Genomic DNA, 13,693 nt, shown 5'->3' with positions numbered 1-13,693 from the left:
GTATCCAGCGTGCTCCTTTGGCACACGTGAGGGGGAACTGGTGCTCCTGGCCAACCTGCCCTCCTTCCTCAGACCGTAGCGGGTGCCTGCACAAGGTAGGAGCTACAAAGTGATGGTGAGCTGGGGCCAAGGAGACTTAAGGTGAGCCCCTCCACAGCCTGGGTATGGTCACCCTTTCCATCATTCCATCACTTGTAACAAGTATTCTAAAAAACATTCAGCATTTGCTGTTGTGGGAGACCAACCTGACACAACACTGTATTTTTCTCCTTCCCTCCTTTTTTTTCATTCTAGTCATACAGAATGCCTTTTCAGCTAAACTTTTAGCTGGACATTTGTGGTACTAAAACTTTTGGCAGGATTAAATGCAAATGCCAGGTGAGTCTGATGCACTGTGTTTGGAAAACTGTCCTGGCTGTAATCAGATCACTGAGGATGTGTTATCTCACCCTCTCCCCTCCTTGTTATCCCAGGTTTCTTGTACTAAGCTCTGTAGCCTAAGTGAAGAACATTGCTCAGGAGCTAGTACAGTGCAACATGGGAAGTTTTTATTTTGGGACAGGTGGCTTGACGTTAATCACGTGTCTCTCATATTAAAATCTTACCCCTTAATGTGTTAGATATGCCCTTTTAAGTCAGGGTCTGAAGCACTCTCCTCCAGTCAGGTGCTGGTTCCACCAATAAGTACGTTTGTGTTTATTAACTCCCCCTTCCCCTTTGACAGGATGATTTGTTGTCCTTGAAAGTTGTCAGTGTCCTCCACCACCTCAGTATCAAAAGAGCCATTCAGGTTTTGAGAATAAACAACTTCGAGCCCAACTGTCTGCGCAGGAGGCCATCTGATGAGGTACTGCTTTAAGATGAAGCTGTGAAGAGGAATCCTCTGGGGTTTTTACCCTGGTGTTTCTGATTAATCCTGCTCTGCTCTCTGCTCCTGTCTCTTCCTTCCTATTTCATTCTGTTTCATTTTTGGTTTCCTTTTTCTCATATTGTCCTTCCAGTCTCATGCTCTGCCATCACTACCTGGAACACTGCTTTCTTTCCTCCACCTGCCATGGCCCCAGACTCATGTCCCCTTTGCCAAGTCTCCCGCTTATCTTCCTAGCCAACAGCTGGCTGTTTTGGCCTAGTCTCTGATGTGCTGTCTGGAACTTAAATCATCTTGAACTCAGTGCACTGTTGCCGTGAGTCTTGTGTAACATTCTGGAAAATTGATGGCTGTGTCAAGATTTTCTGTGTGAAAGGAGTTTGGCCCTGTTACCAGACAGGAGACTGCCATCAGTTTGTTTTGGAAGCAGCATATGCTGGATAGAGCAATGGATGACGAAGCAACCCATACTTTTGGATTTAGATTCACGATGCATATCTGCAAGAAAAGCACAGTGGCTCATGGAGCTAGCTAAATTTTCAGTTCTACTTGTAGAAATTGCAAGTAGTCCTAGTGCACAGCAGGATAATCAAATGATGTGAAGCATAATACAGACCCACCCACTGTCCAGACCCATCTCGACATTGGTATTGCTGCAAGGTAGCAATCCAAAAAAGAGCTTTTTCTCAAGTGCAAAGTGGGCTTGCATTCATTAAGGGCAGCAGAGGTTTGTTTCAGTAAAGACTGGGGCTGGCACAGCTGAGTTGGGAAGTCTCCTTAACTGCCCATTCCTCCTGTTCACAGAATAATGTCACACCTTCTGAGGTCACCCAGTGGACCAATCATCGTGTGATGGAGTGGTTACGCTCCGTTGATCTGGCCGAGTATGCACCTAACCTGCGGGGGAGCGGTGTGCATGGGGGACTGATGGTAAGGTTTTAGGCTGGCTTGCTCCATTTTTCTAAAAAAAATATGGCTGAGAGTCGCTCGAGCAAAGTTCTGACATTGTCTTTGCTGCACACACCTTATCTTCTTATTCTGCTTAATAAGAAGTCGCTATTAAAATTTATTACCCTATAGTTCAAAGGACATGAATGTCTTGGGCAGCATTAGTGTGGGTAGCAATGGGTTTGATTATCTGTATTCCCCTCACAGTTTAATTTAGGTATGGCATTTTTCACCTCCTGTCCTACGATGCTGTACACTGCTATCATGCTGTTAAACAGCCACTGTCTTCCTTCCTAGACCTGGATATGTTTTTATTTTGTGAGGAAGGCCTGTTACTTTTGTAAAATTTGTGATTTCAATGTCAAAGCAGGATTGTTTTTAATTGCTCTAGCATCAGATACTCCAGACAAGGGGCTTAGACTTGTAGAAGTTTGTTGTGAAGATTAAGAGGTATCTCACTGCTGCAAACATTTTATGTCTGTTTATTTTCCATCATTCCTCTGGCTACATTTTCCAGAATTAAAGAGGATGTGGGTGAACATTTTGTGGCAGCTTCACACATTACATGAGTTAAGGGTGGATTTATCTGTTCCTTTCTTCTTACCTGCCAATTCGTTTCTGTTTATAACTCAAGAAGGAAAGCCTGGAGGTAGCATTTTATGAATCCTTTAACTAGGTAACTCTCTTTTCTCCCTCTTTGTTGTATGTTTCCTCTCAAAAACCAACGACAACCCCAAAGCAACCCTAGGAAGTGACCAAGATAGATGTGCCTGTTGATGTCCTTGAGACCTCATCAGACAGTACTGGCTTCAGCTGGGTTCTCTGTGATTTGATTAATAGGTTTTAGAGCCTCGTTTCAATGTAGAAACCATGGCACAGCTGCTGAACATCCCACCAAACAAGACGCTACTGAGACGGCACTTGGCGACTCATTTCAACCTCCTCATTGGGCAGGAGGCCCAGCAGCAGAAGCGTGAAGCCATGGAGTCCCCAGACTATGTCCTCTTAACAGCAACAGCCAAAGTAAAGGTAGCTCACTTGTTCTGAGTCGGTGCATGAGCTTCCAGGCAGACATTTCGATCTCCAGTGTGCTGGTTTTATCCATGTTGGGAGGGCAGTTCAGTAAGGTCTGAGAAAAGGGGATGGCTGCTAATGGAAGAAGCATGAGAGCAGGACTCAGCAGACCTGGGTTTGACACTTGGGTCTACCATGAACGTACCCACACCTCAGCCTCTCAAATGCACAGACAAGAGGTAGCAGTCTTGTGTGTCATCCTTCTGTCTGTACTATAAAATGTTTGGGAGGGAGACTGTCTCTTACTGTTCATACGCTTATGGTTTAATGCAGTGGGATTCTGATCCTTTAAATGGTGTTGTCTTAACAATGGTAGAATGAGGGCACACATCTTGTTCTTTCAGATGCAATTATCATGAAATACAGCTATTCAGAACATCTTTGTTTAGGAGAGAAGTGGGGTTTTGACCCTTTATCATTGAAACACCAGTGCAAGAGTGAGAGATCTGTTAATCCTTTGCTGATTCTCTTTCTTGTAAATTTTCTCCTCACTCGTAAGCCAAAGAAACTTGCCTTCAGCAATTTTGGGAGCCTGAGGAAGAAGAAGCAAGATGATGTGGAAGAGTATGTGTGTCCTATGGAGCTGGGGCGGGCATCTGGAAGTGGGTCAAAGAAGGGTTTTAAGCCTGGCCTGGATATCCGAGTATATGATGATGATGATTTGGACAGGCTGGAGCAGGTAAGCCAGTTCTAGCAGTTTGGAGTCCTTGACTGTGCTGTCAGGTTCGGCAGAAAACCTTCCTTTTCCCAGGGAAGCCTTCCTTTTGCTTTGGCCCGTGAAGGTCCTGCCTTCTTGCAGTCACATAGCATTACTAACAAAAGTGTCTCTTGGCCCAAGGAGGTTCAAGCTGTGAATGCAGTGCCTTTAGGACCTACTCTGGCATAACTGTCCTCTCCCAACAGGGCACGCTCCTCCCTTGCTCTGACCATGTCAGGTGTAATCAAGCAGTTACTTATGTGCTGCCTTTAATTGCCACTCTGTTGTGGCTTACAATGAATTTATTATTGATTCATTATTCATTATCTGTCTTTTGTAGATGGAAGATTCAGAAGGGACAGTGAGGCAAATAGGAGCATTTTCTGAAGGCATCAACAACTTGACAGTAAGGCTTAAAAGTGGGGTCTGTGGAATAAGATCTCTATGTAAGATGGGTATAAAACCCTTGGCAGTTGCTAGTATTAAACAGTGATGCTATTGAATACAAATACACTAAGTACAACTTTCGTTTGCTATTACTGGCTCTGTCAAGCAGCTGAGGTTTGTAGTTTTGGGGGCAATTGCTTTGATCGATTTCAGTGCATAGTGGGACCTAGTCTTTGGATAGAGCAAAGCGCCACCCGTCTCTGAGGGCTAGAGCGTATAAAATACTGTGCAAATTGTGGGTAACAGCGAAGCCTCATCAGAACTAGGCGTCCGCTGAGGTCCTTTGGTTTTTGTACAGGACAGAGAGGAAAAGAAAAATCAGCGGTTCAGGAAGATGCCCGCCCATCCTGGCGCGGAGGTTGCCCCAGCTGGGAGTGGTGGCTGGCGGTCACCAGCGATTCCTCGCTGGCTCCGCACCCTCTGGGGGGGCCGAGCGTGGGGCACCCGGCTCCAGGCCGGGGGCTTGCCCTTGGGCAGCAAGTTGCCAGCCGAGGGTTGTGGCACGTTTTGTGGGTGGAAGCTCAGCCCCAGCCCGCGCTCCCCGAGCCGTTTGGGCCAGCGGACAGCAGTAAGCTCATTTTCCACAGCATGGGTGAAAAACGTCCTCAGCAGAACGACGTGGTGGCTGCAGGGCCGACGGCGGTGTGAGTCACAGCTGCCTGATTTTAGTTGTGAGGGCCTGAACCTTGACTCTTCCCTCCTTTCCTTTCTAGCACATGCTGAAAGAAGATGAAATGTTTAAAGACTTTGCGACTTGCTCTCCTAGCACCAGTATAACAGATGAGGACTCCAACGTGTGACAGTCACCACCAGGCGCTGACAAAGGCTCATTTTCCTATGTACAAGAAACGTCATCATTATACATGACGGGCAGCAGATCATGTACATTACATTGCTCTTGCTTCTGTTTGTTAGAAGTAACATTGGGGGGTGGAGAATTTTTAGAAAAAAAAGGAGAGAAAAAAAAAAGGTGCCTACTCCAAAGTTGCCATAAGAAACACCCAGACACTGGTGAATGGTAATTGTTTTTACTATATTTAATGTACAAACCGGTGATACGTTTCTGAGTGTTGCATTTAAATTTACGTGGTATGATAGTGCTCCTTTTGCTTATTCACAGCCTCAGATAATCATTTATACTGTTTCAAAAGAACAGATGATGTTAGGTAGAAGTATTGCATCTGTAGATATCATGCATCACCGTTCTCTAGACTCTCAGCTGAAAAAAGATGTGACTGCTCTTTTTCAACTGCATTTGTTCGGCACAGATACCAGTTCTGCCCTTCCTACGGTATCCAGTGTAGGATTTTAGTCATCCATGCCTTGCATAAACTCCCCAGTAGCTCTTGACTGTTGCTCTTACTTTTATACTGTTTTATTTAAAAAAAAAAAAAAAAAAAAAGGAAAAGAAAAAAGAAGTATATGAAGTACATATAAAAGCAAAAATTTAAATTTTGTGAGATAAAATGATGGAAGGTTTGAGGTGTGGGGGAAGGGGAGAGGGTTGTAAAAAAAATTATGCCAGTTTGCATACCAGCTGGTTACTGGAAAAGGCAGGCTGACCTTTGGAACTGTTTGCTTTTGTGCTTTTTACAAAGTGCACAGTTTAATGATCTTCCATTTGGGATGAAACAATTATAAAGCATGTTTCTTCTAGCAGTGACTTGCACGGAAACTGCACATTTTAAAATGTCTTCTTTCTTGTTCCCAGCAGCAGTAGTTAGAGCATTCAAACAAGGTTATTAACACTTCTGTGATTTAAAAAATTTCCTTAAAGTTGAGAGTACTCCCTGCATATGGAAGGGATATTTCTGTGCTGTGACTGATGTAAAGATGGTGTAGTTGCAAAAAAAATAAAGTTATATAGAGAAATGTATAGGAAATATATTATTTCATAATATTAAACCTAAGGTGGGACTTTTCCTCCAAAATTCAAGTATCAAACATGTTGCTCATCATTTTACTTTCTTAAAGCACAGCTCCTCTGCTTTTGAAGATCATCAGATTTTAAAAATCCTAACTAGCCGGTGGAAACCTTTTGTCAGACTTTCGGTATTGCAAGGTGTACTAGCCGAATGCAAGCAAAAAAAAGTAACTCTGTTTATTACAGTGGTCATTCGTATGGTGTTGAACGTTGCATGTATTTTAGCACAATGGCATGAAGCTTCTTTGCTTTGTAAAGGCAAAAAAAGTACAGCTGGAATTGTTCCTTGTGGTGGTGTGTTGCTTTACCAAGTGTTTGTCACTCGTTTCATTGCTCTCCTTGCTGGAAGTGAGACCGTTTTGAACACATTGCTGGCATGGTGCAAGGAATGGTAGATTTGCATTGACTTTGTGGGTATTTCTGAAACACTATTAACAAAGCTAGGAAAGGAAGAAAGGTTCTTTCAGGGTCTTCCAGGGAGCTCCCATCAGATGTTGGGGTAGATTGGAGACATATTCCAGCATTATATTGTTGTAACCTGATAAGCTATTACCAGCCTGGTTCTTTGAAGGATGTGCAGTGTAAGCTATTATTTATGTACCAAGATGAAAAATATGATGTGGACTGGTTGTGTTACACATAACATGAAGCTCTGCCATTTTCTCTTTAGTAACTGGAACCAGGCAAACAATCCATAATGTGTGGTTTGCGCTGCTTACCATTTTGTCTACAAACAGATCACAACTGGTGCTTTATTCAATATTCCTGACTAATTCCTGTCTGCAAATAATTTGCTTTCTGTCATTTCTTCCTCTGCAGTCTTGGGGGTGTTTGAGCTATTTTATTTGGGCAGAAATACTACATTGTGTAATGCCTGCTTGTCAGCTTTAGGGTGCAGATGCTTGGGATGTGAATTCAGGGCTTGCTTTCTGTGAATACTCTGCAATACAGTTATTATTTACACGTAGGTTGAGCTTAAGGCCCTGCTCTCCCAAATACTGCAGAAGTACTGGGAAGATGTGGTGCAGGCTTCTGAGCAAAATTATTTGTCCAGATTAGCTCTCACTAGGTGCTGGCTAGTGAACATGATGGGATATTCACAGGGGGAAGAAAGGAGGGCTAGTGATACAATATTATGTGCTGAAATAGGCACAAAAAAATACTCTCTGATTTCTCTTCAGGCCAGTGCTATTAGCAAGCATATCAACAATGGCAGATGATGGTTTATTTAAGTCTGGTGTAAGTAGCATTGTGCTCCAAACAACCCTTTCCTGCATTCAGTGGTTGGAAGCCAGGTCATCCCCTCGAAGCTGCTTATCATTTGAACCTTGGTTATTTTATGGGGGTGGAATATGAAAGTAAGTGATAAAGTCAGGAAGTTCATGAGCATAGGTGCACACAATTGATACCGATGGGGTATTTTAATTTGTGCGTGTTTGAAGAGGGCAACTTAACTACTGTGTATTGCCATGTAAAATCCAATAAAGTCTGTGGAAAATGCCAAGTGTTTCTGGAAGCTGGTTCTTTTTTAATTTATCCTCTTTCTTCCTTTTTGTTTTCCTAGGAAGCTCATTTTGTTCTATTTAAAAGGCAAAGGAGGGAGAATTTTTTGTAGACTCATTAATTTGTTTGTCGATAGTGCCTGCAGAAGGACTCAGGTAACAGCTAAGAAATCAACTACCCCAAGTCTTTTTACATATTTCTGGGATCCAGATTTGAACCATCTTGGGTTGTTTGGTATGGTGTGATGAGAAAGGGCTTCCCCGTTGCTCAGTGTGTGCTCCTCAGGGAGTTCTCGCAGGGTGCTGAAGGAAGGACCAGCTCTGGCCCTTCTTGCTGTGCAGGGCAGTGGTCTCTCTGGTCCCAGGTGTCATTCCCCTCCCCGTGCCCTTGCAGCCCTCAGCAGTCGCAGGAGGTCCGGCTACTTTGCCAGCAGGAGTTGAGCTTCCCCAAACTGCATTTTGTTGCTGGGGTGCAGGTACAAATGATGATCAGTGTTTTGCCTGGCGTAGCCCAGATAAGGGACCAGAAAATGCAGAACCCCTATTGTGACCTTCATTTCTGTGGTTTTGTTCATCAGCTCAACATTTCAGTGGGAACACTGAGGATAAGTACCTTGAAACCTAGAGTATGATAAACTTCTGTTGTCTGTTTATTTACAGTGATGAGGAAAAGATAGATGTGTATTGATCAAGAGCCTATGGAGATTAAACCCAGCTTTTTTCAGTTTGCTTAAATTACATGTATGCTTAGAAATGGAGAAGTAATCCAGAATAACTTCGGGAATGACTCTTCTGCTTCCCATCTACCAGGTATTGTTGCATCCTGGCTTTCCCTTCAGGAGAGAAGTTGCACTTACCCTACCTGCATCCTTTTTGTATCTTGCACCACTTTGTTGTTTACGAATGTTTAGTGCATACTTCATGCTTCACCTTAGTATTTTGGCATTTTCATTTGCAGCAAGAGCTTTTCCTACTGAGCCTCTTTATCCACAGTTGGGAGGAAGAAGATAGTGCTCTTTGAGGCAGCTAAGAAGCAAAATCATCTGAGTTACCAGTAGATTTGGAGCAGTCGTCAGCAAGGAGAGAGTATTAGGTGCTGGGGAGCCCTTGAATAGAAAGGAAATTAGGGTTACAGTGAGAGAGAACAGGAGAAGCAGCAGTGTGCTCCCTCATCATAGCTGTGAGAAGGTCCTGAAGGAATGGAGATGGGTCCGTGACACATTTGAAGACCTGTGGAAGAAGACGCGTAATATGTAGGCCATGATCTGTTTCTTAGAGAGAGGGACCCAAGGGCAGCAGGGGGACTGACCAGCCTGTGCACCTGAGAAGGTGTTTCTCTGGGTTGGCAGGAGTACAAGAACATCTGTAGGCAGAGGGAAAGAGATAGCAAATGAAGATGTTTCGAGCAATGAGAGTAAAGAGGGCAGAGAAAGACATATCCTCGATGCTTTTTTCACTCATTCAGAATGAAGAGGAGGAGGAAGAGCAGCTTTCAGCAGGACAGAGCCTGTTTCTTAAGAATGGTGGTGGGATCCCAGGCCAATGAAGAGACCGTAGCGGTGCATTTTGGCACCAGCAACATCCAGAGCTGAACGGGGCTGGCTTCTGCTGTAGTGGTAATATATGTTCCCGCTTTCACAGCTAGGGAGACGGGATTTTGTGAGATTAGGAAGCTTGTTTATTTGTAGCTGTATTTGATGGTTGTGGATGGTGGTGCGTTGACTGTCCAAGCTTCCCTGAGAGAACCCGGTTACAGGCAGCAACAGCACAAGCTTCTCCGTTGAGCCAGAAGTCCAACTGATTCCGTGTGCATTGCCGTGGCACAACTAATGCCACTGACAGCAGCAGCGGCACCCTTCTCTGGGTGATTAAAAGAAAAAGGTTGTTTCATCTCCAGGAAACACCCAGCGCCAATCAAATGGCTTCTCTGTAATAGTCCTAGAAAGGAGATCAAAGGAGATACGATCAGACTGGAATGAGATAGCATCAGCTAAAGCAATGGTGCCAGAATTAACAATAAGGAAAACAAGCCCAGATGAATTCAGTAGGTGTGCAAGTTACTGGGCCTGTTGCGCTGGTTGCTGCTCAGTCAGCTGTGGAGAAACACACCCAGGAGAAAGCCGTCTGCCCTGCCGGCAGCTTGCTCCAAGAGCTCATCTCTGCTGCTGGCATGACCTTCATCTGGAAGGCAACAGGTAACCATGTGCATGTTTAATAGGTCTGGCTGAGCCCAGCACCTACAATAAGCCTTCGCTGGAAAAGGAAGGGACTTCCCCGAGGCAGTCTGCATGTGGAAGTGACCTCCTCCTGCACAGAAAATGGGCCAGAAGGTCTCACACGAGGAGGTCTCACCAAGAGAACAAGGCTGAAACTCTGGTCATCTGCGAAGTCTTCAGCCAAGGTGTGGTCCATGCATCTCAAAGGCTGAAGGACTATCTTGGGTTTGTGGATCCTCAGAGCAAATTCCAGCCAGCCACAAACACACTGAGCGAGATCTTTTTGGTCAACTTCATCAGCTTCTGCGTGGAAAAGGGGGTGGAGGAACGTATCGCGACCAGCAAAATGACCGAGCAGCAGTCCTCCCTGTTCGGGGTGGACTGGGTTTGGAGTCTGTCTGGGGCTGACAAGCAAATCAAACTCCAGGTCGCTGTGCAGGCTTTACAGCTGGCTGAGCTCTCCTGCAGCGGCGGCGGCCCGCTGAGGCGGTGGAGGACTGCTGCCGGGAAGCCGTGCTGGCAGACGAGTGCTTCCAAAACAGGAGCAGGTTTGAGAAGCTGGCGGAGTTCTGCCGCTTGGTGGGACGGGACTGCCTGGGCTTGTTCATCATGTTCGGTGTGCCAGGGAAGCCCAAGGCCATCCGAGGAGTCATGTTAGACAGCATTGCCAAGGAGGAACAAAAATGCTGCCTGTTGGGCAGGGATGCGCTATGGCAATTTGTCACCAGTACCGACAGCTTCCTGCCCACAAAAGACATGCTGGAAAACTGCCTTGGTGCAAAAAATGGACCAAAAGAGGTGGGCAATGTGTACATAAACTTTCTGTAAACCACTGGTTAACGGCAGTGGCTCTCTGCATGCCAGCACCAGAGGCTGCGTGGGGCTCAGCTCTGCCTCTCTCGCTTTTCTTGCATGCCGTTCCCTCCGCCCCCTTATTTCCCACCTTCCCTCCACCCATCACATTCCCTTAGCTCCTGCAGAAGCCAGGCTGAGTCAGTCTCTCCAGGTTTTAAAACAACAGGATGTACCTGCCAGAAAAATGTGTTTATTGAAGGCATGTCATTTTTCCAGAACATTTTGTTCGCCAGACATTAAGTCTTGGCCAGAGCTGATGAAAGCTTTGTCACCCTGAGCCTTTGGGAGGCCATGGTAGATTTGACTCACAGCCTTTGTTTACTGTGTGGCAGATTTTTTTTTTCTGCAGTAGGAGGTTGAGTCTGTAATAAAGAAAATGTACTGGTGCTGGTCAGAAGATTTGCACTGAGCGTGAAGGACAGTACTAGGGCTTAGAAACGCTGGTTTGGAGGAGTGAGCTGGTTCCCAACTAAGAGGAAAAGCGCTTCCCTGTGATAGAAATGGGCTACATGAGAAACCTGTTAATTACACGCTCCTTAAAAGTAGATCAGTGCCAGGCTACGGAGGGCCTTGGAGCTGTGCCCCAAATGCAGGGGTAGGGTTGGTCCCAGCTGCAAAGCCTGTTGTTGCTGAGTGGCTGTCTCAGGTCATTGTGTGGCAAAAAGCAGTGGCAGGTGTTAAAGAAAACCTGGGGGAAAAATCAACCAAGGAGACAAAAACCTGGCCCTGGAGATGCTGGTGGGTTTGTGCTTTTCATGGCAGCAGGGACAGCTCCTGACCACTGGTAGCAGAGAGCAAAAGTCTGGAGGAGGCAGAATTATTTAATTTTGAATTTGCTTTCAGTAGCTTAGCAGCTGATTGCGTTTATAGACTAATTTATTCCATTTCCCCCAGCTTTCAGTGGACAAAGTGAGACTTTTGGGTTGCACAATTGTGATTACTTGCTTTCAGCCACTGTTAACCAGTGAAAGAAGACCTGATCAGTTTTCAAACTGGTAAACTCACTTTTTGTTCATAGGTATCGGAATAGTTTTCTCAGTGCAAACCTCCTCTACCTGTAGTTTTCTTGTAATTTTATTCATTTTATTTAACAGAATAAAAATAATTTCAAAAGCTCATGCATATTTTACTATTTATTTGAGTTATAAGATAGGGCAGCTGCAACAGCTGAGAAATAAAGGCTGTTCTTTACACAGCCATTGAAAAAGGACATAAAGAAGCTGCAGCATCAGTGCCAGAATTGTTCGCAGCTTTTCCATGGCATAGGCACAGAGGCTGAAAGGTGAACTGAAATAAAAACATACAGAGAACTGTGACATTTTTGCCGAATCACAAATGTAGATGGGTATGGAGAAGGGAGGCCTTTTAGTTTTGAAATAGTTCATTGAGATACAGTTGTTTTTAAAGAGCTAGTGTCATTGTATTTTTTTGTGTGTAGCAGGGGTTTGAGGGGATAGTTCTGGTGTTTTACATAGAAAATACGCACAACTGTGGCGATATGTGCAGAGCATGAGGACTCTACACCTGTTCGGGAAGGTTGGGGTTTTTTTTCCCTGTTTAAAGTTACAGCATAACCAATACTGCAGCAGGATTGATTGGTTTATAAAAGATCAGCAGAAAAGCTTTAATTTTGCATTAAATTGGTATCTTTTATAACTAGTGTGTGTCTGTTAAGCTATTCAGTTCTGTAGGAATGCTGTCTCTCTGAAAACTGGTTGGGCTTTCTCCTTTGGATGTTATGCATGCTTTTTCAGTGTTGGAAAGGGGAAAATCAAAATGTCTTGACTATATGGAGTTGGAACTATGGAAGTTACACATTGGGGCAGTTGCCAGTTTGATCTGTGTTCTCCAAAGTGGCTCTGGTACCTCAGAGATGTCACGCAGGCTTCGTGTTTATTCTGGGAGCCAGGGTATATCGCCCAGACTGTGCCGCACTCTGCCTGGTTGCCTTGTGAGTTTTAGCTCAGGAGCCCTGGCCCTCAGCAAAGGTGGGAACTGGCCAAGGCTTTGTGCTAGGGCTAGTAATGGTGCAGATCCACAACAAAGTATTTCGCAATGTAAATTTGACCACATTCATTTATTCAGCCAAGCTGGAGTCTCAGCTTAGGTGACTCACAGCCATACCACAGGCTTCTGTAACTCCACATACTGATTTACCAGGTAAGGTGCTGACCGCAGACAGTTTAATCCCATGGTAATTAAGGTTAGTAAAAGCAAAGTGAAGGGGCTGGGTTGGTTGGTTGGTGTGGTTTTTTTTGCTTTGGACACCATTTGCTAATGTATATGTTATTACAATTTGTACAGTTTATAGTGTAGTTGAGCTCGAGAGCTCATGGAAGCATAGCTCGGTGAAGAAAGGCTCTCAGAAGAGGAAACATGCAGCACTGCACTGTTGGCTGGTTTGCTTAGCCAGGTAGGTCTTCCTAACAAGAAAAAAAAAGCACAACACCTTACCCCACCCTTTTTAAAGAAACTTTAATGTAAGAAGCATTAGCTTATCACAGGATACAGGTATCCACCTCACCTGGGTCCACCAGGCGCTTCTGACTCAAGCAGAGATGACCTGGGCCAGTCCTTAATTACTCCAGGCGGGTGTCTCGCATCACCCCCCACCATTTCTGCTCCCCTGTTGCAGAATTGGCAGCGTGGTGTGTGTACCCTGAGCTGTATGCTACATAGACACACTGCCTGGCAGGGGCCTTCATCTGCGGCTGTCCCATCCCTCAGCCACCCCGTGACCCCTCTCCTGCCCTTCCTCCCTGGGTGATCCATCACCAATGCACCTCCACTTTCTTTTCTGTCTCCTACTCCCTGCTCTACAGACATTTCCCTTCCACTGCTGCAAGGACTCTTGTTCTATGGTTAGCTCAACACAGGATGCTGCTTGATAGCATCCACCACAAGCAAGCAGTTGCAACAGAGATGATTCGATTAGATGCCATGTACTTGCAGGAATTTGCTGCAACTAGCTGCCTGTGTATGCTCTTAACACCCATTGCTGGGAGCCAGGCTCAGGCCAGAGGAGAACAGCCTGATGCAGGTGTCTTGTGTTTGATGCACTGGGAGTGCTGCATGCTGACTGTGGTAGATCTGTTTAAAAACAGGGCCCTGTTCTGTTAATTCAAACTGCGGAGTGGGGTGGCAGGCAGGGCACGATCCTGA

General features: G+C 45.2%; 2 protein-coding genes across 11 annotated transcripts in view; both read left to right on the top strand.

Moving 5' to 3' along the window:
- The window catches only part of PPFIBP1 (PPFIA binding protein 1), a 117,809-nt gene extending 110,353 nt beyond the window's left edge, over positions 1 to 7,456 (top strand). For all 10 annotated transcript variants that reach the window (XM_075051915.1, XM_075051916.1, XM_075051914.1 and 7 more), the window contains 6 exons: positions 725 to 847; positions 1,673 to 1,798; positions 2,657 to 2,845; positions 3,390 to 3,569; positions 3,928 to 3,993; positions 4,748 to 7,456. In XM_075051915.1, the coding sequence (XP_074908016.1) occupies positions 725 to 847; positions 1,673 to 1,798; positions 2,657 to 2,845; positions 3,390 to 3,569; positions 3,928 to 3,993; positions 4,748 to 4,834 (771 nt within the window). In that variant the 3' untranslated portion in view covers positions 4,835 to 7,456. The remainder of the gene's footprint in view (positions 1 to 724; positions 848 to 1,672; positions 1,799 to 2,656; positions 2,846 to 3,389; positions 3,570 to 3,927; positions 3,994 to 4,747) is intronic.
- A 2,292-nt stretch (positions 7,457 to 9,748) lies between these two features.
- REP15 (RAB15 effector protein) lies at positions 9,749 to 10,739 on the top strand. The gene is given in 3 exon segments (XM_075051295.1): positions 9,749 to 9,808; positions 9,810 to 10,157; positions 10,160 to 10,739. Coding segments are annotated over 3 exon segments (753 nt in total). The 3' UTR covers positions 10,505 to 10,739.
- Positions 10,740 to 13,693: the final 2,954 nt, after the last annotated feature.

The sequence above is a fragment of the Buteo buteo genome, chromosome 19 (genome assembly GCF_964188355.1).
Source record: "Buteo buteo chromosome 19, bButBut1.hap1.1, whole genome shotgun sequence".
NCBI classification, from domain to species: Eukaryota; Metazoa; Chordata; class Aves; order Accipitriformes; family Accipitridae; genus Buteo; species Buteo buteo.
The sequence above is the reverse complement of the archived record's forward strand: the minus strand, read 5'-3'. Positions and strand labels throughout refer to the sequence as shown.